Source organism: Armigeres subalbatus, chromosome 1 (genome assembly GCF_024139115.2).
Source record: "Armigeres subalbatus isolate Guangzhou_Male chromosome 1, GZ_Asu_2, whole genome shotgun sequence".
NCBI classification, from domain to species: domain Eukaryota; kingdom Metazoa; phylum Arthropoda; class Insecta; order Diptera; family Culicidae; genus Armigeres; species Armigeres subalbatus.
In genome coordinates, this window is record NC_085139.1 from 96,338,810 (window position 1) to 96,365,059 (window position 26,250).

The 26,250-nt window shown below is 41.0% G+C and overlaps 2 protein-coding genes across 2 annotated transcripts in view; both read right to left on the minus strand.

Annotated features, from left to right (window-relative positions):
* Positions 1-2,317: 2,317 nt before the first annotated feature.
* Positions 2,318-2,734, minus strand: LOC134206361 (uncharacterized). Its single transcript, XM_062682062.1, has one exon. The coding sequence runs from the start codon at positions 2,732-2,734 to the stop codon at positions 2,318-2,320; it is 417 nt and encodes a 138-aa protein (XP_062538046.1).
* A 4,493-nt stretch (positions 2,735-7,227) lies between these two features.
* The window catches only part of LOC134225780 (ATP-binding cassette sub-family G member 5), a 77,517-nt gene continuing 58,494 nt past the window's right edge, over positions 7,228-26,250 (minus strand). The window contains exons 4-6 of the mRNA XM_062706172.1: positions 8,110-8,489; positions 7,711-8,041; positions 7,228-7,629 (exon numbers count right to left, since the gene is read on the minus strand). Of these exons, the coding sequence (XP_062562156.1) occupies positions 7,329-7,629; positions 7,711-8,041; positions 8,110-8,489 (1,012 nt within the window). The 3' untranslated portion in view covers positions 7,228-7,328. The remainder of the gene's footprint in view (positions 7,630-7,710; positions 8,042-8,109; positions 8,490-26,250) is intronic.

The window sequence follows — 26,250 nt, forward strand, 5'->3', positions numbered from 1 at the left end:
ATTTTCTACTCTTTCCCGTTAGGAAAATATCCACTCCGCAGGTGTGTAAAATTTTGGAGGAAAATTGGGTCCGGAGATACTCCGCCCTGAGTACCTCATTTCGGATAACGCCTCCACTTTCCTTTCGAAGGAGTTTAAAAGCTGCTCGAAAATATCAAATCCAACACTGGACAAATTCCCGGCATCACAGCCAGTCCAATCCGACTGAAAGGTTGAATAGGACAATAAACGCCTGTATGCGCACTTATGCACGAGCCGACCAAACTATGTGGGATACACGGGTATCCGAAATCGAATATGTCCTTAATAACACTCCACATGCATCAACCGGTTCACTCCTGTACAAAAACCATTTTCGGGCACGAATTGTCGAAACCGGTGACCAACACCGGATGGATTTTGATCAGGAAGACGTGTCAGACGAGGAAAGGCTAAAAATAAAAACAAAAGTTGATCAACACATTCACCAGCTGGTAATAAAAAACTTGCAAAAACAATACGAGAAAAATAATAAGATTTATAATTTACGTCACCCAAAAACTGCACCCATTTACTCCGTGGGTCAGAAGATTCTAAAACGTAACTTTCGTCAATCATCAGCGGTAGAAAAATATAACGCCAAGCTTGGGCCACTGTATGTACCCTGCACGGTGATTGCCAGAGTAGGTACTAGTTCCTACGAACTAGCAAATGATGCCGGAAGTCAATCGAGTCTTTTTCCGCGGCTGATCTGAAATCCAGCTAAAAGTAAACAAAAATAATCCACAAAGCATCTACTCTTCATTGCTGAAGGAGGGAGCACATAAACAACGAAACTTATCTGATCAAACACGACTCATTCAGTAGATCCGGATGCTGAATGAGGGAAAATCCAATTGCATTTTGGATAGTGTTTTAGTCATCATCTTCGGCATTTAGACGCACGGTTTTCCTCGAAGAAGCAGCTTGATTAATTTGGCTACATTTTCTGGCCGAATCTCTACAAAATTCTGAAAGCGAACGTGACCAAATGAACAGTTTAGAATAGGCATCTTTGAGCTCAAGAAATAGAAAGTTAAGACAAATTGTTTGAGTTGCTTACCTTTGTTTTGATCCTGTTGAATACGTTTCGGTAGCGAGTTAAAAAAAAAAGACCGCGATGTCAGATGTCGGAAGACCATAGTAGAGAAGACACTCAATCACGCGTACTCACATTTGACGTGGGAGAATAATCGATCTCATTTTCAAGTCACAGGGCAGACCAAAAAAAAAAAAAACCTTTTTTTTTATTCCTACATTCGTTTCACGGGATGAAACTTACGATAGCGAATAATCTATTAATTGGCATATATGAGTGAATTGTTGCTAAAGAAGGAGGGACGATAGGGTAATGTAACCGGCGGTTCCAATTTACTTACTTGTTGGCTCCACCACAAGTCAATTACGCCTTACCTTTATTCCCACCCTGTAGTTACCCAACATATATTGAGTGCACTCTCAATCTCTCACCAAAGAGATTGACAGATGTGGTACTCATGGTCCATTCTCAACCATTCCTCCTCATGAATATTCGCCGACTGTGGTTTGAATGAAAATACACATAAACAAATGATTGATCACTATAAAAAAATATGACATAAAGAGGGCACTAGTGTATATTTTCAAGAAATGTACATTTAGGGTAGGAGATCAGCAAAACGTCAATCTTCGTGATTTACACGAGGATTGACCTCCGTTTTTATGCAATCCATATAAATATTCTCGACCGAAGAAAGGAAGCCTTCTATTTCGTTGCAACCTCAGAAGAAATTGTAGTGCGCGACGTGAATTCATTAAAGTGTAATATTTGAGGTTAGCAAGTGGTGTGCTTTTGACAGCTATAAAACCTTATTTTTCTAATTTTGTTCGTCTTACTTAACATTTCAGTGATTTATTCTTATTAAATATAGTACGGTCAAAGTGCTAGTTATTATTAATTGCTTTTAAAGAAGTTTATTCATAAAAAAGGTAATTATCTTAGATGGTATTAAGTTGCATGACGTCATTGTAGAGAGGGTATTCATGCCATGTGGCAGGTCCACACAAGGGCCTTTTTTTATCTTCCGTGTCAACTGGACAGGTTTAGTTGTCCCCGCTGACGACACAAGTGACATCCACGGGAAGTGAAGACCGCGCACATAGAAAATTTCTACTGCAAGAGGTTGCTCAACGAATTCCCACGGTCCAGTCAGGCAAAGTGGCAATAATTCCGGACACCTGAAGGACAATTTCGGCGCGAGTGAAGATCGATTGTGTGCCGCGCCATTGTTTAGCCGTTTGTCCAGATCAACTATTAAAGCTATTGTTCTGAAAGCCATACAACCGAGCTGCCATTGCCTGGAAGGCCGTTGTGGAAGAAACTGTAGCCGCCATTTGTTATCCCGTGGAAAAAGATATCACTGTGAAAGTTCCGGCCACTGAATCGCCTTTGACCACCGTACCACCTGGCCACCGAATCGCCGTGCCCACCGTACCACCTGGCCACCGAATCGCCGTGCCCACCGTACCACCTGGCCACCGAATCGCCGTGCCCACCGTACCACCTGGCCACCGAATCGCCGTGCCCACCGTACCACCTGGCCACCGAATCGCCGTGCCCACCGTACCACCTGGCCACCGAATCGCCGTGCCCACCGTACCACCTGGCCACCGCATCGCCTTGCCCACCGTGCCACCTGGCCTCAGCATCGTCTTGACCACCGTGCCACCCGGCCATAGCGTCGAATTGCCCACCGTACCACCTGGCCACAGCATCGTATTGCCCACCGTGCCACCCGGCAACACCATCGTATTGCCCACCGTGTCATCCGGCCACCGTAGCGCCTGTCATCAGCCCTAACAGTCGCCTGCCGGCAAAATCAGCGTTACACGACCAACCAGCCGTCTGCAGGCCCCGGCAGCGTCGTGTCCCATACACCTCGGGCAGAGACCATCAGACGTACACCCCAAACCTTCTACGGATCCGTATCATAGGCTGGCCAATGCCTATAACCGCAAGTACCCTTTTTTGATATGACGTCATGTACATACCCTAAATTACAAAATTAGCCCAAAGGGCGAATAAAAGCAAAAGCATGTTAATTTAATAATCAGGCGTAAGCGATTCTTTTTCTAAGGCGCATCCCTGGATTAATAAGGTTCCACTTGCTCTTACGTTGTTTTCCGCTTTTTCCGTGCTCAGAATAGAGTTTTCAAGCCTCGTCTTCGGAGGTTGAACAAAGAGTACGCTTTCCTATGGTTTTTGAGTCACTATAGCATAAAACCCTAGAATTTACTTTCTTCCGTACACGTGTCAACCCAGTGGGCACGTGTTTCGTTTCAATAACATTCCCTCACGTGGGTGAGTACCAGTGAGAGGTTGGTTCGAGAGTAGACAAAGGTAAGTTGGAGTAACGACCTTGAGAATTCCCATATCCCATACGAGTCACAAGTTTTAAACTTTAGGAAGAAGTTCTTGGACATTTCCCTCAATAATTCCGTCGCAACATTCTTCATTTCTTTTGATTTTTTTCGGGAATCTCTTCAGAAATAAATTCAAAGAAATTTCTTCGGAAATTGCTTTTGGGAACCATTCGGAAATTCTTCTAGGAATTCCCTAGAACATTTTTTCGAAATTTACTGAAAAGATTCTTTCTGATTTTTTTGCGGGAATTCCTTCGGTTCCCTAATGTAAACTATTTTTGAAGTTGGTGCTACCGGGCAAAATTATAAAATATCTATACATATAATAAGCAAGGCCTGCGTGCCCAATCCTTTGTTCCTTATGACGAATAATCGAGTCTACATTAAGCAAGGTTTTATATTTCCTTTGTTTGATTTGTGGGAAGTGAGTCGTGGGATCAATAGTGAAGTTGGCCAAGTTCGGAAGAAGTATTTTACACAAAGTTCTTTGGAAAATTCCTTTAAAATTTTTTGCCAGAAATGTCTTTACAAATCTTTTTCGCTATTCCCATGGAGAGCCCGCATAACTCTGAACCATTATTGAACCATCTCTCAAATCATTTATGACTATAAACAATGTTAATTCTACTATTCTGATTACAGTTCATAACTATGATAAACTCACTTCATCATGAATGGTTCTTACAGTATGTTAAATTGTGTTTGGCTAATCAACTACATGGGTAATGGGCGGTTAAGTATAATTACTGTACAAAAGACGGCGTTTTCCGGTACATTTTTATGCATACACAATATGTGAAATGGTTCAGTTACAATCCATGTTTTTGGATAAAACAGTACGGAATGCATTGCGGATACAGTAGAATGATATATGAAAAAATCGACGGACCGTATGTCTTATCTTTAATTAGTAGGAACTATCTTGGAATTTTTTCTTATTTTTTTCAATTAAAACACAACAAATATGTGAAGAAATCATTATATTTTGTTATAAAAATCACTTGTATTATCCTAGTGTATATTCCTTTAGTAAATGAGACTGGAAGAGCTGGTTTCAATCGCAGAATCCGCAGCTGTTTTCTCGATGTGCTTGCTTGTCTCCTTGGACACCACCGATTGCCATCAAGCGGTACGATGTAAGATCTTTTTGCGGTCCATGTCCATCATCAGCTTCACCATCCGGTCTTTTCACTGATGAATGTTTGTAATACCGTTCATTTTCTCACGCTGGATCCGTCTTGCCGCATGTAACGAATTCCCTTATCTGCGGCATCCGGCATTTGAAAGAAACTGGAAAAAATATATGATATTGCGATTAATTCAATTGAATTTTCTCTGATGTGAATAAAGTTTGTTACTAACCTTTATATTTTTTATCCAGAACCTTTATTTTTCATTTAATATACAAATAAAAATCAATATTCTTTATTTAATTAACAAAACTTTCGCGAACCATCCGTAAAAATATCAAAGCAAACATAAATCAAAAACACGGAAATCTAATTATTCGCTTTCATAAAAAACACACTGATCGCAGAACTCTAACGTTTACTGGATTTTTATCGTTCGTATGATATGAATTTTCATGTGTGTCCAGAATAGCAAGAAAAGAAAGGTAGATTTAAACAATGCATGATTATTTCAAAGCTATATTCTGTATTGTTACAATATAAACTGTAAGTCATTTACAGTTATTTATCGTTTCCTTCAATAGAATGGAGCATACAAAATTGTAAAGAAGTAATATACTTTGACATTATTGCATATGGTATCGTAGAATAAAACTTATGTATGGTATTGGTTTCAGGTCAACATATAGTGACATTGTAAACCGATGGTAATGTAAATCGTAACAATAGCTGTTGTTTCGTGTCAATAGTGACAACCACACAGCAAATCGTTTTCGATTATGCGGGAGTCCTTTCTGAACCCCTTCGAAGATTTTCTCAGCAATTTCTTCGGAAATTGTTTTAGGAATTCTTTCAGAAACTATTTCATTTTTTAATAAATTTCGGAATGAAATCCTGAAAGAATATTCTACAGTTTTACCTGAGGTTTTTATAAAGGAATTTCCCCACGAGAACCTTAATGTTTTTAAAAAATTCCTATATGAGTTTCCGCAGAATATCTTATAGGGTTTTACAAAGGAATTTCTAATGAAACTTAGAAAAAAAAGTGGTTTCCTCTGGAAATCCCTTCAGGAACTCCACCATGAACTTTTTAGGCATATTTTACCAACTTTTGAGGAAAATATTCAATTTGGTTGGTTACGTGCCCCAGTCTTACTCAGCCAGAGCTCATTTTGGTTGATCATCTATTGAGATTTGTGCATACAAGAACGCGAGGTGGGGAGTAAACTGTCCATCACACTTAAATTATTTTTAAGATCTCGGCAAAATTTTTGCCGAGATTCCAACAGCCGAGATCTCGGTAATATTTTTTACTGAAATTCGGTAATTCCTTTACCGAAATTTCGTCAAAATTTTGCCGAATTTAGGCAAAGTTGATTTTTTGCCGAGATCTCGGTAACGATTACCGATGACTCGGTAAACTTTACCGAATTCTCGGTAAAAAATTTACCGAAATTCGTCAAAATTATTACCAATGTCTCGGCTGTTGGATTCTCGATAATCGGTAAACTTAGAATTTTAAGTGTGATTGTGGTTGTCATTAGTGGACTACATCGTGAATGCCCTTCCAGGATCCAAGGGTCACAGCAGGTGAACAAAGTAGCACTGCAAATTATCTAAATATTCTAGATATGCAGCCGCTCAAACATTGCCCAATTGTATATGTAACTGAAAGAATAGTAGTTAGAATTTTTCAGAAATTTAGATATATTGAGGAGTAAATCGACTGGAGTTTATCAAAATCCTGAATTGAGAAAACTTTTGGGAAAAATATTAACAAATTAGTCCTATGATACCGAAGTCTAATTCTCAATACGGCTCAAGGGTTACGAAAAGTGAAGCAGGGTTCGTTGTTAAATATTGATACATCAAAATCAGAAAATAATAAAATAGCTTTAATGTAAATAACATTTTGAGATCAGGTACTTATTAGTGTCGCTGGTAATTTACTATGGAATGTGCTGTTTGATGATCGACAAACATAGAATATTAGAATTTTAATCCACTGAAGTCGTTTTTTTTAGGGCGATTCGTACGGTGTGAATCAAAACCACGTGAATTCAAAAATCCGCGGTAAAATTATTTTGTTTTGCCATTGATTTTTTTTCATACACGCCGTTTCACGCCACCGCCGCCGATAAAAGCCAACGGCGCGTCGCCGTGACGCCGCTGCCGCCGGGGCAAAAGTGACTACTACGCCGCCGCCGATTATAAGACCGGCGCACAGGTCTAACTGGTATGAGGGTGTTTTTTCGTTTGATGGAGGGAGCACTTACATAACGTGTCCCATATGAGTTTATAATAATTTTCTGTTTTCAGTATATTCTTAATTACAACGAAATATTTATGTTACAATACAAGCGTTTTTAGCGAATTTACTGCTTCCCTTTGCGATAAAACATAATTTAATGTAACAATGTTTAATCGCAATTTTCTCGATATCGTGATTTTTCAAATGGGACTGATATGCGAGTGGGGGCAGTATATAGCCTTTACGTAGGCAAAAAGGTAGATTTTTTACGTATACTTAATAGTATAAGAGAAAAAGCAAAAAGGGAAAAAGGAATAAAAAAGGAAAGTTAACAAGAAAACAAGGAAATTTAAAAAATAAATAAAGAAAATGCCCAACATTGCTAGAAAAATTCAAACGCGCTTTTCGGATTATAAACATGACACGTTTATGAAGTTAAGATAAAATTAGTTTATTACCTAAAATATTATTCTTTAAACATCTTATTGATGATTATAAAATAAATTACCAATCTCCACATACCGCTCTCAGTCTCTGAACTTCCTTCGGACACACCGCGGCATCGGAAGTAGATAGAGAAACATGTTGAAGGCGCACATTCCGAGTGCGAAGGCGATGCAAGCTGCGATGTCCGTGGTTTCCTGTGGGTGAGCTTTCCCGATCCGTTCCAGCAGATACTCCGCCGGCTGAGGACAAACAACCCCATTTCCGGGAGTGCAATCCATTTGGCGGGCGTGGAAGATGGTCGAATGCAATAGCGAGCTGGCATACTTGGTGTGAACTCCTTTGGCGTTCTCCTGCAGCCACGGCGATAGACCTTTGTGGGAACTGTGGAATACAATGTAGGAATTAGTATAACAAATGTAGCGTGTTGCATACCGGTCAGGCGCATTGCACGGCTTAGCTTACCGAACAGTTCCGCTGGCTAGGGTCAAGCAGATTACCAAAATGTACGAAACGGCAATGGCAGCGTTGATTTGCGACTTAACCACCAAGATGAAAGCGATGCTCAATTGTTCGGCCAGAATGAAGCTAGACCACAGTGCGATTAGAATGTACATAAAAATGAGACCATCCGGATTGGTGGGGTTTAGCACCAGTGGGTAAAGTATGCATGAAGCGATGGCGGACGAGATGAACGAGAATGGAATCGACACAGCGTTGTAGGCGACCAGCAGAGTTGCTCCTGTGTACATTCCCTCCGAGTACTCTTGGCAGAATCGTTTCCGCCATGCCGGAACTGAAAAAAAAATGATTCAAAATGATTGTCTGTATATATTGTTATGTGCTAATTGACACTGAACTTACACAACGAAATCGTGGACCAAATTCCAACTCCGTAGCTCAGTCCCAGCACAGACATGATCATACCGCTCTTGCTGAAGAACCCATGTGCATCATCCCCGACGTCGTTATAGAAGAGCCACATCAGTCCAACACACGCCGGCAAGGCCAACAGTCTCAGGAACATGGCTTTCATGCCGGCATAGCCACAGGAGAAGGTCGCCGCCAGCAGACGCAAATAGAGAATACCCCATACCTTCAGTTCGCCGGGTTTTCCATACGCCAGCGGGATCTTTCCACTGCCGATAGGGTTGATCGGTGCCTCTGGGATTGGGGATTCACGGGCGAAACGTTCGACGAGCGCTTCGATCTGCTGGCTGGATTCCAGGAACCGATCGCGCGATCTGTGAAGAAGATTTAAATGGGAAATATGTACAATGTATGCTATTATGTTAGCAAATGATATCATATAGTTTTTTTTTTGTAATTACTCTGTCCTATGATTGACTATTGAAAATTATTTAGTAGTTGGTTTTTTAAAATAACGGGCGAATCATGTCATCCTTTTTGAGATTTCTAACGCCCCTCTCCTTCTGTCATGCTTTTTTGTATACCTAATACTGCAAAACCTCTTTTTGTGCCCAAAACGGGGGAGCGTAAATTGAATCAGAGCGTAAACAGAGGAAGCCTTATTTCGAATTTAGGGCGTAAAAAGAGGGAGCGCGTTTTGGAATTTGGAGTGTAAAAAAAGTTTGCAATCTTTTTAGGTGAGCAAAGTTTGGTATTTAACTTACTTCTAGTCTTAAGATGTTTCTTTTACTAATTTCGGTATTAGGGTCGTCCAAATTGTTTTCGTTACCATGGTCGTCCAACTGTTTGAACGCTGAGGCGTTAAGACGTTCTTGGAGCGCCGAGAAGTCTTGAAATTGTAATAAAGGTCTAGCAACTAAACAACAGCTATTTCAAGTGAATTAACAACGGCTATGGGTCCATGTAGATATATGTATAAATACACATGTGACATATAGATTTCTGCAACCTATATACAACTGAATTTGGTAACATTTAAGTTGCAGCAACTAAATCGGTCCGACTTGTGCTGCTAGGGTTGGACCTCAGATCTACTAGCACATCTGAAAGCATTTCCGGCGTATTCATAAGTGCACAATAGGCAGTTGATCATCATTTTCAAGTATTTAAAGTTTCTCGAGAACCTTCTAGAGCTTGTACCTGTGTTTTGGGATACATAGTGTGCGTCCATGGAATATGTTCATAGTCATCCAGGAATTCCCTGGAATAAAGCGCCTGGGCTACACGCGTAACTAGAGACTTTTCGGCTTGTTTAAAAAGTGGTACATGTCCTTTGTGATACATAACAAATAATGCGTCCATTGCATATGCCTTTTGTGGTACATAGAATATAATGGCAATATAATGACAAATGCTGGGTAAAGCGTACCATTGGTACTTGGCGTACCTGACGGAATAAAATAGACCCCATCTCGCGGTCCTTAGCCTCTTACCCAGCAACTCCTATCCCTACCTCCTCGTGGTGCTGGCCGGGATACGAGTAGCCTTAGGGAAGATCGGGTAACCAACCCCGGTGGGAACTATGGTCGTATGCTGACAGGGAAGGCGGGGGGGGGTTGCTCCTCTCCGGAGGTGCAAATCATACTGAGCGTCTGCTCTCCATGTTAGGATCGGCTCACAACAGCGTCTGTTCTCCATGTTAGAGGCGGCTGATCATCGTCCTGATCAGTATCTATGCCCCAACTAACGATAGGCTTAATGACGTGAAGGATGAGTTCTATGAGACTCTTAGTAAGGCCTACGGAGAGTGCCCAACACACGATGTAAAGATTGTCATCGGGGATGCAAATGCTCAGATCGGAAGAGAAAGTTTATTTCGCCCTGTCATTGGTACGGAAAGCCTTCATTCAGCTAACAACAACAAAAAAACTACTTGAATGAAACACATACCAAAAAGGGATCATGCAACTTGTTCATCCTGACAAATCTGCCTCCATTACGGAGGTTGATTCACAGACCAAGACTGAATGGAGTTCGTGGACTATCTATATCCCATGACAACATATTTGGGATGCAAACATATACCAAGAAGGGGTCACACGTTGGTATATTTACTACAGAAGATTTCCCCTCCCTGATCAAAACGCCGAAATCATCTTCCACGTTAGCTGCTGTCCAAACACCCACACAGAAAAAAAAATCCATGGTAACAATTACTATTTTGTAGACTACGCCATGTTTTTAAAACAACCACAAATTTTCAGTTAATTAACCATACATTCGGACAAATTCACCACTGATTCAGTTCTTGTAACAACATTCCACCAGGACCACAGTTGATTTCTACTGCGCGCATGGTAAAATCAAATGGGTTTGCTGTGTGCTGAAAATCGTCGGTGCGTATTCTTAAATTAACCCTTGGAATGGTAGATTCAACCGCAATGTTTTTTGCATGTACAGTTCCATCAGCACCGCACATTATCCCGTGTGGAATAATTGCTGATACTATCGAAAGAGAAATCAATTAGCACAACGACGATACCGACGACAGCTCTATTACGGAAAGAGATACAAATAATCCGAAATGGCAATTGTCATCAAGGGAAACGAATGAATCAAAAAAGATGTGTATTTCTCAGAAATGTCAGAACAACGGCGAAACCATACACGATGGCAGCAAAAATTGTAAAATATGGGAAAGTCTTCGACCAAATTCAAACATGGTAATACTTCTAAATGTAAATTAGGTAGTTAAATTAGTTTAATATACAGTAATATCTCGATTTTATCACCCCCTGGTGAATTTTGGAGTGGTAAAATAGGGAATGTGACAAAATTGGAAAATACATTATTTCCAATTTTTCAATTCATTTCACAAATATGAATCATTTTATGCCTTGGACAGGCAAAATACATGAACGGCATCCGTTATTTCTTGTCGATAATGCTTACAGATTCCTTCGCTGGTACTCAGAAGACATTCATAATAAACAACAGGCGGTTCATAGTCATCCAGGAATTCCCTGGAATAAAGCGCCTGGGCTACACGCGTAACTAGAGACTTTTCGGCTTGTTTAAAAAGTGGTACATGTCCTTTGTGATACATAACAAATAATGCGTCCATTGCATATGCCTTTTGTGGTACATAGAATATAATGGCAATATAATGACAAATGCTGGGTAAAGCGTACCATTGGTACTTGGCGTACCTGACGGAATAAAATAGACCCCATCTCGCGGTCCTTAGCCTCTTACCCAGCAACTCCTATCCCTACCTCCTCGTGGTGCTGGCCGGGATACGAGCAGCCTTAGGGAAGATCGGGTAACCAACCCCGGTGGGAACTATGGTCGTATGCTGACAGGGAAGGGGGGGGGGGGGGTTGCTCCTCTCCGGAGGTGCAAATCATACTGAGCGTCTGCTCTCCATGTTAGGATCGGCTCACAACAGCGTCTGTTCTCCATGTTAGAGGCGGCTGATCATCGTCCTGATCAGTATCTATGCCCCACCCAACTAACGATAGGCTTAATGACGTGAAGGATGAGTTCTATGAGACTCTTAGTAAGGCCTACGGAGAGTGCCCAACACACGATGTAAAGATTGTCATCGGGGATGCAAATGCTCAGATCGGAAGAGAAAGTTTCTTTCGCCCTGTCATTGGTACGGAAAGCCTTCATTCAGCTATCAACGATATTGGTCTGTGATTTGTAACCTTTGCTGCTGCTAGATGGATGGCAATAAGCAGTACCTACTTCGCACGTATGAATAACCGCAAACACACCTGGCAACATCCGATTGGAGACACTTGCTCACAGATAGACCACGTGCTGGTCGACGGACGACATTTTTCTGAACATTTTGGGAAAAATTTGGGCGCGACTCTACAGCGTCACGAATTCACGAAACAACAGAACAATGCGTTTCAATATCCAACGCTTGTCAGTTGAAGGAGTTGCTGAACAGTACCACCAGAAGCTGGACGAGTGGATAGGAGATGCCAACGGATCTGGCGACGTCAACAGATTGTGGGAACATATCCACGAACCTGTGACTACAACAGCGCAGGAAGTATTGAACACTGCACAGCGACGCCAACGAAATGGTTGGTTTGATGAGGAGTGCCAGCGAGTGACGGATGAAAAAATGGTTGCTAGGAGTCGAATGCTAGTGGCTCGTACCCGTTCCAACAGAGAGCGGTACAGTGTAGCAAGGGCAGAAGAGAAACGAATCCACCGCAGAAGAAAAGGCAACACGAAGAGAGTGTGATAGCTGAAGCGCAGGAGAACATGGATAGAAACGATATGCGGAGGTTTTACGCTACTGTCAATGGCGCGCAGCATAAGACTGTGCCAGTGCCCGCCATGTGCAATGACCGAGAGGGGAATTTGCTAACAGACAAGGCTATGGTGGCAGCCATGTGGAAGGAGCACTTGGAAGATTTGTTGAACGGTGAAAATGAAGGTGTATTAAGGAGCAGGATGGACATAGTCGGCGACGGTCAAGCTGTGGAACCACCAACGCTGGACGAGGTTAAGAAGGCTCTAAACAAGCTGAAAACAGTAAATCTACTGGGAAGGACGAGATCCCGGTCGAGTTTATCAATCACGTAAGTGAGCAGCTGCATCAAACCGGCTGGTTGGATGGCCTCATATGCCCAATCTATAAGAAAGGGCACAGACTAGAGTGTGCCAATTACAGAGGGATCACCCTTCTGAACTCGGCGTACAAAATCCTGTCGCGTATCCTGTTTAACAGACTGAGACTGCTTGAGGAGTCCTTCGTCGGCGAATACCAGGCAGGTTTTCGTGAGGGCCGATCAACGACGGATCAGATGTTTAGCCTGCGGATGATCCTTGATAAATTCCGGGAGTACAACTTGCAGACTCACCATCTGTTCATTGATTTCGTACGATTCAGTGAAGAGAAATGAGCTGTGGGAGATAATGTCCGAACATGGTTTTCCGGCGATTAGACTGATACGTGCAACGCTGTATGGCTTGAAATCAAGTATTCAAATTGCAGACGAAGTGTCAACCTCGTTTGTGACCTTAAACGGATTGAAGCAGGGTGATGCACTTTTGAATTTGTTGTTCAACATTGCACTCGAAGGCGCTATTAGGAGATCTGGCGTGCAGAGGAACGGCACTATCATCACACGGTCGCATATGCTCCAGGGCTTTGCGGACGACATCGACCTTATTGGAATCGATCGCAGAGCAGTAGTGGAGGCTTTTGTCCCACTGAAGAGGGAGACGGCGAGGATAGGCTTAACAATTAACTCTACCAAGACAAAGTAATGGCGGCAGGTAGAGACAGGGGAAGACCTAGTGGTGTTGGTGCAGAGGGAGTGCTTGATGGGGATGTGTTTGAAGTTGTTGAAGAATTTGTTTACCTTGGAACGCTTGTGACATGTGACAATGACATTTCCAGTGAAGTGAAAAGATGTATTGCTGCGGCGAATAGGGCCTTTTACGGATTACGTAACCAGCTTAGGTCCCGCAACATGCAGACGGAAACGAAATACAAAACTCTGATTCTACCAGTGGCCCTTTATGAACATGCAGCATGGACATTAAAAGAGGCGGACCGGAGAGCTTTCGGGGTTTTCGAGCGAAAAGTGCTGCCTATAATACTCGGAGGGAAACCAGAAAATGGTGTGTAGAGCAGAAGCATGAATCATGAGCTGTATCAAGTATACAAAGAAGAAAATATTGTGAATCGTATAGAATACGGCAGACTTCAGTGGGCTGGTCACTTAGTGCGAATGACGGAAGAAAGAATATCAAAAATAACATTCAACAGAGAACCAGATAGGGGCCGGCGACTTCGTGGAAGGCCACGAACATGCTGGCTGCACGCGATGGAATCGGACCTGGGGACCCTGAACGTTCGGGTAAACTGGAGGAACATCGCCCAAGACCGACGATTATGGAGCTCTACAATACGCCCGGCAAGAAAACCCCGAAGAAAGACCTTAACCTTCACACGCGTAGCCAGAGATCGTAGTTTACCTAGAACCCATGACAACAATAAACACTTCTTGAAATATAATCAATTGCCAAGAAGTGGTCACACAACTTGGTAAATCTTCAATAACTGCCTCCACAATGGAGGTAGAATCACAAAACTTTGACTCTATCGAGCTAGTAGACTACCTGGAACCCACGACGACAACAAGAACTAATTGGAATCGTCGGTGATGATATTGAGGTTGATCTACATACTTTGACTCTATGGAGTTCGTAGAAAACCAGTATCCAATGACAACAACAAAAAAACTACTTGAATGAAACACATACCAAAAAGGGATCATGCAACTTGTTCATCCTGACAAATCTGCCTCCATTACGGAGGTTGATTCACAGACCAAGACTGAATGGAGTTCGTGGACTATCTATATCCCATGACAACATACTTGGGATGCAAACATATACCAAGAAGGGGTCACACGTTGGTATATTTACTACAGAAGATTTCCCCTCCCTGATCAAAACGCCGAAATCATCTTCCACGTTAGCTGCTGTCCAAACACCCACACAGAAAAAAATCCATGGTAACAATTACTATTTTGTAGACTACGCCATGTTTTTAAAACAACCACAAATTTTCAGTTAATTAACCATACATTCGGACAAATTCACCACTGATTCAGTTCTTGTAACAACATTCCACCAGGACCACAGTTGATTTCTACTGCGCGCATGGTAAAATCAAATGGGTTTGCTGTGTGCTGAAAATCGTCGGTGCGTATTCTTAAATTAACCCTTGGAATGGTAGATTCAACCGCAATGTTTTTTGCATGTACAGTTCCATCAGCACCGCACATTATCCCGTGTGGAATAATTGCTGATACTATCGAAAGAGAAATCAATTAGCACAACGACGATACCGACGACAGCTCTATTACGGAAAGAGATACAAATAATCCGAAATGGCAATTGTCATCAAGGGAAACGAATGAATCAAAAAAGATGTGTATTTCTCAGAAATGTCAGAACAACGGCGAAACCATACACGATGGCAGCAAAAATTGTAAAATATGGGAAAGTCTTCGACCAAATTCAAACATGGTAATACTTCTAAATGTAAATTAGGTAGTTAAATTAGTTTAATATACAGTAATATCTCGATTTTATCACCCCCTGGTGAATTTTGGAGTGGTAAAATAGGGAATGTGACAAAATTGGAAAATACATTATTTCCAATTTTTCAATTCATTTCACAAATATGAATCATTTTATGCCTTGGACAGGCAAAATACATGAACGGCATCCGTTATTTCTTGTCGATAATGCTTACAGATTCCTTCGCTGGTACTCAGAAGACATTCATAATAAACAACAGGCGGTTACTTCATGAAATTCAATGTTGTCCGCGGTATTATAAAAAAAAATTGTGGCGGCAAAATCAGGTCGAAAACGTGATAAAATCGAGGGTAGACAAAATCGGGAGGTTGCAAAATCGGGTCAACACTGTATAAGTAATTATGTACTAAACATGAAGATTACGGCTCCGTGATGCCTTCTGGCGAATGAGCCTTTTAAATAAATGCAAAAAAAAGGGGTCACACTTATTGTTTATTTTTCAAAAACTTCCTCCAATACAGAAGTTCAACCACAGATCCTTGCTTTATTGAGTTCGTAGACTACCTGGGTTCCACGTCAACAACAAGAACTACTTGGAATACAAACATATATCAATTAGGGGTCACACAACTTGTTTATTTTTCAATAACTGCCTTGTAACCGTTAGTTCCAACTTTTAAGCTTGTTGGCTCCTCCACAAGTTCCCTGCCTAAAAGTCACCCCTGCCAGTGAGAACCTATAATTCCTAGACCCACCCTAATAACTGTAACTGACAGCCTCACTGGTGGCTGAATCCTTAGCTGTCAGGAAAAATGCGCAGAGCCACCCGTTTAAGACAGTTGCATTCGTCATAGGCACTCGCACTCACACTCATTGACAGCGGTTCGGGTTAAGGTCGTACGTAACCCGCCGACTCAAATTTGGGGTACGCTTGGAAGGGTAGCCAGATTTTGAGCCGAAGGGTTACATTCGTTAAACTTCGGGTTTGTATTGAATTTTTTTTCTACCTATACCTTATAAAAACGGGGGAAAGATCTCGCACGGGTTCTTTATCTGTTTTGACTAGTGAGATCAAAAGTGCGCGACGCGGCAAATGAAAAAAAAGTAATTTTTATTGCCCGTTGCATCCATTTTTAGACTCTGGCGCAACTTCGTTTTGCTTCGAATTTTTAGCGTGCACACCAATACATTCAAACTATCTTCGTAATTGTTTTTTGTTGTTGTTATTTATCGAACACACATGTTTTTGTTTACTCAAATAAACAATAAACAGTGTCAATTCATTAGTGTGTGTGACACGGGAAAAATATTCACGCAAATAATTTTCGCGCAGGAGTCTAATAAGGCGGAAACTGCGCAATAAAACGTGTTAAAAAATAGTGTTAAAAGTATATAATGTTTTTTGTGTTTCTTTTTTTAGTAAAAACTGTAGAAAAATTATATTAAAAGACACGAACGAGCTAAAATATCAACTTAAGTGGTAGTAGTACGGTTAGTGATTAAAAACATTGTATAAATAATGTTAATAACGTGTCTATCCTACAGTTATTTCTTAGCTTTTATGAAGAAAAAGAGTGCTTTTGAAGAAAAAATAAGTTAAGAAACAAAAAAGAAAAGAAAAGGTAAATGAATAACTATAAATAGAGGTTGAGGTTATGGTGTATTTGTGCGGTGTGTAAGGTGGTGCAAAATGGAGTATTTGTGGTTCTAATTTCCCATGTGAAGGTCCAGAACTGGGCCTTTTCTTTTGTCTTTTGGACGTCTGGAGTCCATTTAGGATTTCCGGTAAGGGTCAGCAGGAGTTCCGAGGTTAGAGACCAGACCTAGGCCATCGATTACCCGCTGGTCAGAAGCGAGCCACTGAAGCACCGAAATTCTCCCGACGCCATCTTGGGATCAAGCTCAAACTACCACGTGGCCTCAATTGGGAAATCAGGCGGTTCTTGCTGTTTGGTGGCCAATCCGTCTCGAGAGACCTCAGTTCGGCCAACCCGCTTCATCATCCGGCCAATCCGCTTCCTCGTCTGGCCAATCCGTCGCGAGAGCCTTCAGTCCGGCCAACCTGCTTCATCGTCTGGCCAATCCGTCTCGAGAGCCTCCAGTCTGGCCAACCCGCTTCATCTTCCGGCCAATCCGCCTCGAGAGCCCTCAATCCGGCCATCCCAGTTTGATGCTCGATCGGGGCCAAATCGCGTCATCAGTTCGGCCAATCCGCTTAGAAAGCCAGCCGACTCATCCGGAAAATCCATCCGTGGCCAACCCGCATCGTTGACGACCTGTCAGTGATCGGCATTCAGCATAGTTGCCTGACACCACCGCTCACCATCGCCTACCATCACCAATCACCGAGACGAACCGCAGTTTCGTCCTGTTATCCCGGCGCCCGGCCGGTCACACCACCAAGCTAGCCAACGTAGTCATCTGAACCGCAAGTACACCAATGTCAAAAAAAAAACCTCTTTATTATTGCCGATTTCGCCAATTTGAAGAGTTATGTGTAGATTGTGATCTGCCCGCTTCTTTTTCTCACACTCACTCTCAATTCGGGTTGACCGATTTTTGTTACTGAAATTTACCCAATTATAACCCATTACTCGTTAGTCACATGTAAGCGTGCACACTAAATCGATTCCCGCCATGATTTGACGTCTATTTGTTTTCAGATTGAGCACTCACACACAAATATTATACACGGAAAATCAAACTTTTTTGAGTGTATTGAGTGTGAGAAAAAGATGACTGTGAGAAAAAAAATCTCGCAAAACTCTTATAAAGTGCAAAAAGCGCAATACCATTTATGCCCCTGCGAGGGTGAATAAATTTAGAATGTAAGCTTAAAATGGTAGTTGGCTTCATTTAAGACTCACTCCCAAACATTATATGCTCTTTTGATTAGTTTACGATTTTCGTGTTACCTGAATTGAGGTTCCCAGTTTTTGGTCTGGCTGGTCCGCTATAAGAGAACCTTTTTCACCTTGATTTATTCTCCTTGTTATGAGTACTGGAGTTTGACAATCGACGTCCAGAATCCAGCTTCTGATCAGGTGAGTGCCGAAGGAGTGTTGTAAGAATCTCTGACAGTGCAACGAGTAATAAGCGACCCCGTGCTCGGCAGTGTTTCCCAAACTTATAATCCCATTGAGCAGCCAGGGGCTTACAGCCTCCATCACGGAGGTTGATCCACAGACCTTGAATCTATGGAGTTCGTAGACTACCTGGGGCCCACTATAACAACAAGAACTACTTGGAATACAAACATATACCAAGGAGGGGTCACACAACTTGTTTATTTTTCAATAGCTGCCTCCAGTACGGAGGTTGATCCACAGGCTTTGGCTATATGGAGTTCGAAGACTACCTGGAACCAATGACAACAACAAGAACTCCTTGGAATGCATACATATACCAAGAATGGATTGTTTATTCTTCGATATCTGCCTCCATTGCGGAGATTGATTGGAAGACCTTGACTGTATTATGGAGACGAGCCAGCCTCGGGCTGAAAGTCTCTTTAATAAATTTTGTCCCTAGAACATCCGCAGTACCAAGTCGGCATGATTTTTTGCTGCTATGGGATCACCCCTAGCAACAATATGTTTTGGAGCTCCTGGTGGTTGACGGCAGATGTAGAAGGTAGAGCAGAAACTTGTAGGGCTGTAGATGCAGATGAACGAGCATCATACAATTGCACGTTTAATCCCGGTGAAAAGAATATCACGAGCTTTTTGGTAATTTAATTGAAGCACGGTTCTCTGACCTTTACTGAAGTTCTTCAGGATAATTATGTACGCCTTAGTTAACTGGGACTCTGGGAGCAATCAAACTCAATATATCGCAAAGCGTACGTACTTTCGAAGAAATGTCGATCTGCATCGGATAAGATCGAATAAGACTGATGTGACCGTCAGTACTACGGAACTCTTCATCGATCTTCCATAAATAGTTGTTCAAACCGTCTGAAATTCCTGAAGATTCAAAAAAAATACTCCCTTCAGGAATTTGCCGAGGTAAGTCCCATCGTCTTCTGCCTATCAACATTTATCCCTACTTCGCAGTGATATTGGGCTTGGTATGATCAAACATAGTAGAGGTGAGATATCAGGTATCAGAACGTCGCCCAGGAGACACGTTCCCCTCAGTTTGGGAGATTTGTTTCATCGCCTTCACTGGCCTTTCTCACACATTTACTTTCAATTACCGACTTCGATAAAATTTTGCTGACTGAAATCATTAATTTTAGGATTACCAAAAACTCAGCTAAGATCATAAAGATAAGATTGGAAAGACCAAAATAGGTATAGACATCGTGCAGGTGCGTCTGCATCTCTTTTTCTGTTGTTTAGTGTGTTCATCAACGGTTCCTTGTGAAGTATCCTTAGCGTGCCGTAGAAGAGGCCTTTTTGTTTGTATCTAACTATCTACCGTTTACAGTGTAATGCAGAATCAGAATCCGTTGAACGGTAACAAAATATACACGATCGTCTAAACGGGCGATCTGAGAGACGAAGGTCTCATCTACGGTTAGATGACTTTACCCATTAATGGGTACTGTGTTATTGTTGATATTATTCCCACCGTGAAAAATTCACCCATTTTCTTCAAAAAGCGCCACTACCCATTAAAATGGGTAGTGGCACTTTTTCAAGAAAATGGGTGAATTTTTCACGGTGGGAATAATATCAACAATAACACAGTACCCATTAATGGGTAAAGTCATCTAACAGTGTCGATGATGAAATAAACGATGATGGTCATTCGTATCTGACACCTCATAGAATACAGAAGTCCATTCGTTTCAGCAGTTAAAAAATCACGGTTTAATTCCCTTTGTTCTCTACCGGTTATCGATTCCTACGTTTCGTATAAGTAATTGGACGTAACAGTTGGCGACGAGTGTGAATCGGAGCGCTAGTTAGTGCAGAAAATTAGTAAGAAGTGACAAGTTTTCTTCTCGGCTGGCTACCTGACGCTTAGCATAATTGCTGTTGGAGGACGCCATTTGCACAGCAGAGCGATCATCAGTTCATTACACGACCAGTACATCGAAGATTTTCACCTTTTGGACTACAATCACCGTTGAAAAACAAAAATTGAAACAGCCACGGAACACCTTTGTTCGAAATTAATTGAATTTGGTGTGGTAAGTTTCTTTTGCTGGAAATTGTTCTAGAAACAATTAATCGCTCATTTTGAAAACCTAATGACTTGTGATATCCACCATTTTGAGTGTAACAGTGTAACAATAATCACTATTGTTCTCTCTAGGACATAATAGATTGAGAATCCTAAAAGAAATAATAAGTTTGTTACAACCCCCTATTAATAGAAATTTTCTTTTGTTCTATTAGTGACTAATAGGTCTCCTAGTTTGGCCAATATTGCAACAGTGAATCCGGTGATTTCTTCGGTTGTTTGCCATCCTGCTAAGGCAGAGCTTCCCAAACCTTTGGGTATGCGACCCACCTAGCAAAATTCTATATGTGTCGCGACCCACCTATGAAAAAATGCATTTTACCAAGTAGTATTAAGCATTAATTGAATCAGAATGTCATCTGTTCTGCTTCTTCCACATAAAAAATATTCACGTTACCTTACATGTACAAATGCAAAAAAAATGTTAGCGTTTTTATTTCACTTCATGAAGGGGACAGCTTTTAGGCATGAATGTTTAAATAAAATAGCGTGGCGATGGATATTTAAAATAAAATGCGGTTTGAACTTGAAATAAAGTTCCTGAAAAAAATGATCGAAAGGTTCGGCATTCGAGCTGCAATTAATATTTGTTCTGTGCGACCCACCAACAATCCGCTCGCGACCCTCCTGGGGGTCGGGACCCACAGTTTGGGAAACCATGTGCTAAGGCAACCTGCCGGTGTCCGGAAGTTCGGTAATTCCCGTCGACGCACTTCCGACGAGGTCCAGAGTTGGTGGTCGTGATTGAGGTTGCGAATTCTCTGCGTTAACTGACGTTTGCGTGTTGCCAACTGGCGAAGAACGCGGCTAGTCTGTAGCTCAGGTCGGCAAAGGCTGCACAGTGGTTCTGGTGATTCGAAATCTTTTATTTATTTTTTGGGAAAGCGCACAGTTTTAAGACATAGCACTTTACAAGCCGTTTTTGTTTTTTATTACGTGCTGGAAATTTCTCTGGATTTCATTATTTATCATGGCTCAATCGAATATTAACAGCACATTGGAACCTTTCCGTAAAGGCAATTCATTCGGCGAGTGGATTGAACGTCTTGTATTTTTTTTATATGAATAAAGTGCCCGAGGAAGAGAAGCGTGATCACTTCATTACACTGAGTGGTCCGACAATTTTTAGAGAGCTAAAATTGCTGTACCCCAATGGTAATTTAGCCGAAATTCCTTTTGCGGAAATGGTTGCCAAGCTTAAAGCGAGACTAGATAAGACCGAATCCGATCTAGTTCAGCGATTGAAATTTAATGTAAGGGTACAGCAACCGGATGAATCGCTTGAGGATTTCGTGTTGTCTGTGGAGTTCTGTAATTTTGAAAATTTCAAACAGATGGCCATTAGGGACCGTATTGTTGCTGGCATACGGAACAAATCTCTTCAACAAAGATTGCTGAATGAGGAGAAACTGACATTGGAAACATGGGACATGGGAAATTGCTAGAAACAATGCCAAAAATATGGAATATAGCAACAATACGGACCAAATAGCATCTTTGAATTTCCCTGGGGCAAGATTAAATAAGTTGGCTGCGACACTGAAGTTAGCCGCTTGAAATAGTATTGATTCGACGGTTGAACAAAACCGGGGATCGGTAAAAAATAGATTGGGTTATTCTCCTTATCAAAAGGATCGCTTTAAACAAGGACAATGGCAGAATAGACAATGACGGAATCGTAATCAGGACAAGGGCGGCAGAAATCATCAATGGAGCCGGCCCGATTATTCGCAAATGGTGTGCGATTTTTGCGGTGTCAAAGGGCACATTAAGCGAAAATGTTTCAAACTTAAAAACATGCATAGGGATGCCGTGCATATGATTAACCCTATTGACTCTGGATCAAACCCGAACAATTTCTTGAGCGATATGGTCAACAGACTGCGGACGGATTCAGATAGTGAGAATGATGCGGATGGTGAGAAATATATTTTTCAATGTATGCATGTGTCCTCCATTGGTAGCATAAGTGAACCTTGTCTTTTGAAAGTAGAAATTGATAATGTCTTGTTTGACATGGAAATGGATTGTGGTTCGTCTGTAACTGTCATGAGTAAAAAGCAATACTTCAATAATTTTTCTAAACAATTAACAAACTGTGATAAGAAGTTAGTGGTAGTAAATGGTGCGAGTCTTGTGATAGAGGGAGAGGCAAATGTTTCGGTGAAATTAAATGGAATGCTAGCAAATTTAAAACTTTTAGTGCTGAATTGTGAAAATACGTTTACCCCTTTGCTAGGAAGACCTTGGATGGATTTATTTTTTCCAAATTGGAGAAATTTTTTTGTTAATTTAGTTTCTTTTAGTGCTGACGAAGATGAAACAATAATTAATGAGATTAGAGTCAAGTACAAGGATGTTTTTGTTAAAGATTTTTCTTCACCCATTCACGGGTTTGAAGCGGATTTGGTCCTAAAGTCAGAAGTTCCTATTTTCAAAAAAGCCTATGACGTTCCATATCGGCTTCGTGATAAAGTTTTAGATTATTTAACTAAATTAGAAACTGAAAAAGTAATAACACCAATAAAAACTAGTGAATGGGCTTCACCAGTAATTGTGGTAATGAAGAAGAATAATCAAATTCGTTTAGTGATTGATTGTAAAGTTTCCGTTAATAAGTTTATTATACCGAACACTTATCCATTGCCGACAGCGCAAGACGTTTTTGCTGGATTGGCTGGTTGCAAAGTTTTTTGTTCATTAGATCTTGAAGGTGCTTATACACAACTATCATTGTCGGAAAGGTCCAAGGAATACATGGTAATAAACACTATTAAGGGGCTTTACAGGTACAATCGGTTACCACAAGGCGCATCATCTAGTGCATCGATATTTCAGCAAGTTATGGACCAGGTTCTTAATGGAATTGATAATGTTACGGTGTATTTAGATGATGTGTTGATTGCTGGTAAAGATTTAAATGATTGCAAGAAAAAACTATTTGAAGTTCTTGAAAAACTTAGGCAAGTTAATATCAAAGTAAATTGGGACAAATGTCGGTTTTTTGTTAAAGAGTTAGTTCATTTGGGACACGTCATTAGTGGAGATGGCTTGAGACCATGCCTGGACAAAATTTCTACTATTGAAAATGCAAAGGTGCCACGGAATGTAACGGAACTTAAGTCCTTTCTTGGACTGATAAATTATTATCATAAATTTATTCCTAACTTATCTTCAAAGCTTTTTCATTTATATAACTTAATAAAAAATGATGTTAAATATAATTGGGATGGCAAATGCGATAAAGCTTTTGAAGAGAGCAAACAAGCTTTAGTGAAGGCAAAATTCCTTGAATTTTATGATCCAAACAAATCGATAGTTATTGTTTCAGATGCTTCGGGATATGGGTTAGGTGGTGTAATGGCACATTTAATAGATGGGGTTGAAAAACCAATATATTTTACATCGTTCTCGCTGAATGCAGCCCAACAAAAATATCCAATTCTTCATTTAGAAGCACTGGCTTTGGTATGTACTGTGAAGAAATTCCATAAGTTTGTGTATGGTAAAAAGTTTTTCATTTATACGGATCATAAGCCTCTAGTCGGAATATTTGGTAAAGAAGGAAAGAACTCTATTTATGCCACAAGATTGCAACGGTATGTGCTGGAACTGTCAATTTATGAGTTTGAGATCAAGTATAGACCATCAAATCGCATGGGAAATGCGGACTTTTGCTCACGATTCCCTTTAGATCAGGCAGTTCCTGTTGAATGTGATAAAGCATTAGTGAATAATATTAATTTCGGTAGGGAATTCCCAATTGATTTTTCCATAATAGCTAGTAAGACCAAAGAAGATGTATTTCTGCAAAATGTTATTTCATTCATGACAAACGGTTGGCCAGCAAAGGTGAGCAAAACATACCTTGATGTGTATGCTAATCAGCAAGATCTAGAATTCATAGATGGATGTTTAATGTACCAAAATAGAGTTGTAATACCTGCAGTAATCAAAAAACGAATTTTAAAACTATTACACGCCAATCATGCAGGAATTGTAAAAATGAAACGGCTTTCTAGACAGTGTGTTTACTGGTTTGGCATAAACTCAGATATTGAAGATTACGTGGCAGCCTGTGATACTTGCAATAGCATGCTGATTGTTCCCAAAACAAAAACAGAATCCAAATGGATACAGACGACGAGGCCCTTTAGCAGAATACACATCGATTTTTTTTATTTTGAGCACCGCACATATCTACTAGTAGTAGATAGTTACTCCAAATGGGTAGAGATAGAGTATATGAGGAACGGCACGAATTGTGATAAGGTTTTAAGAAAGCTGGTTGCTTCTTTTGCACGGTACGGTTTACCTGATGTTCTTGTGTCTGATGGTGGTCCTCCATTCAATGCATATGGCTTCACGAACTTTTTACAACGCCAGGGAATCAGGGTGCTAAAGAGCCCACCATATAATCCTTCTAGCAATGGACAGGCTGAAAGGTTAGTGAGGACTGTAAAAGATGTTTTAAAAAAGTTTCTGGTCGACCCTGAGTTTTCATATTTGGATGTGGAGGATCAGATCAATTTGTTTTTAATTAATTATAGAAATAACTGCATTAGTACTGAAGGAAATTGTCCATCCCAAATGGTTTTCTCTTACAAGCCTAAAACAATCTTAGATCTACTAAACCCTAAAACTAATTATAAAAAGTTCTTGCGAGAAGAATCTGTGCATGACAATTTAACTAGCTCAAACTCAGTCCCAGGGCATGATGATATTAATACGAAGGATGACCAGAATATTTTGAGAAAATCATCAGATCCCTTCGATAGTCTGACGCCTGGGGACGAAGTATGGTATAAGAACCATAATCCCCATCACACAGCGAAATGGATTAAAGCAAATTATATTAAGAGATTCTCTCGAAATACCTTTCAGATTCAAACTGGAAGCGTGCAAATCATGGCGCATCGGGGTCAGCTTCGCGTGTATAGAGGTGGTAAATCCCACGACAAACCCAATATTCGTCTGGTCCGGCGACAGCCGGTGGAAACCGAATGCGAGGAGGAGTTTCGTGGATTTCCTGAGGAGGAGATCCGGTGCAGCAGGAAGAGAAAGATAGATTGGCCCTATGAAGTTGATGGTTCGCCGGGTCCAGGTCCTAGGCGGTCGAAGAGGCAAAGAAGAGCCAAGTGCGACAGTAATTTTGTTTATCCAAAGTAGTTAAGTTTGCGATAGTAACATCGACTCGAAACATGTGAAATTATTTTCTATTCAAATGAAATGTTATTCGTAAAATATTTAAAGGAAAAATGAATTTATATTTTGAATTTGAAGCTTCCAAAAGGGGAAGGACTGAAGTATCCTTAGCGTGCCGTAGAAGAGGCCTTTTTGTTTGTATCTAACTATCTACCGTTTACAGTGTAATGCAGAATCAGAATCCGTTGAACGGTAACAAAATATGCACGATCGTCTAAACGGGCGATCTGAGAGACGAAGGTCTCATCGATGATGAAATAAACGATGATGGTCATTCGTATCTGACACCTCATAGAATACAGAAGTCCATTCGTTTCAGCAGTTAAAAAATCACGGTTTAATTCCCTTTGTTCTCTACCGCATGGTTTCCCAAACTGTGGGTCCCGACCCCCAGGAGGGTCGCGAGCGGATTGTTGGTGGGTCGCACAGAACAAATATTAATTGCAGCTCGAATGCCGAACCTTTCGATCATTTTTTTCAGGAACTTTATTTCAAGTTCAAACCGCATTTTATTTTAAATATCCATCGCCACGCTATTTTATTTAAACATTCATGCCTAAAAGCTGTCCCCTTCATGAAGTGAAATAAAAACGCTAACATTTTGTTTGCATTTGTACATGTAAGGTAACGTGAATATTTTTTATGTGGAAGAAG

Coding starts and splice junctions, on each gene's coding strand:
- LOC134206361 (XM_062682062.1), bottom strand. CDS start 2,734: ATGGCCGGGTGGCACGGTGGTCAAGACGATGCTGAGGCCAGGTGGCAC.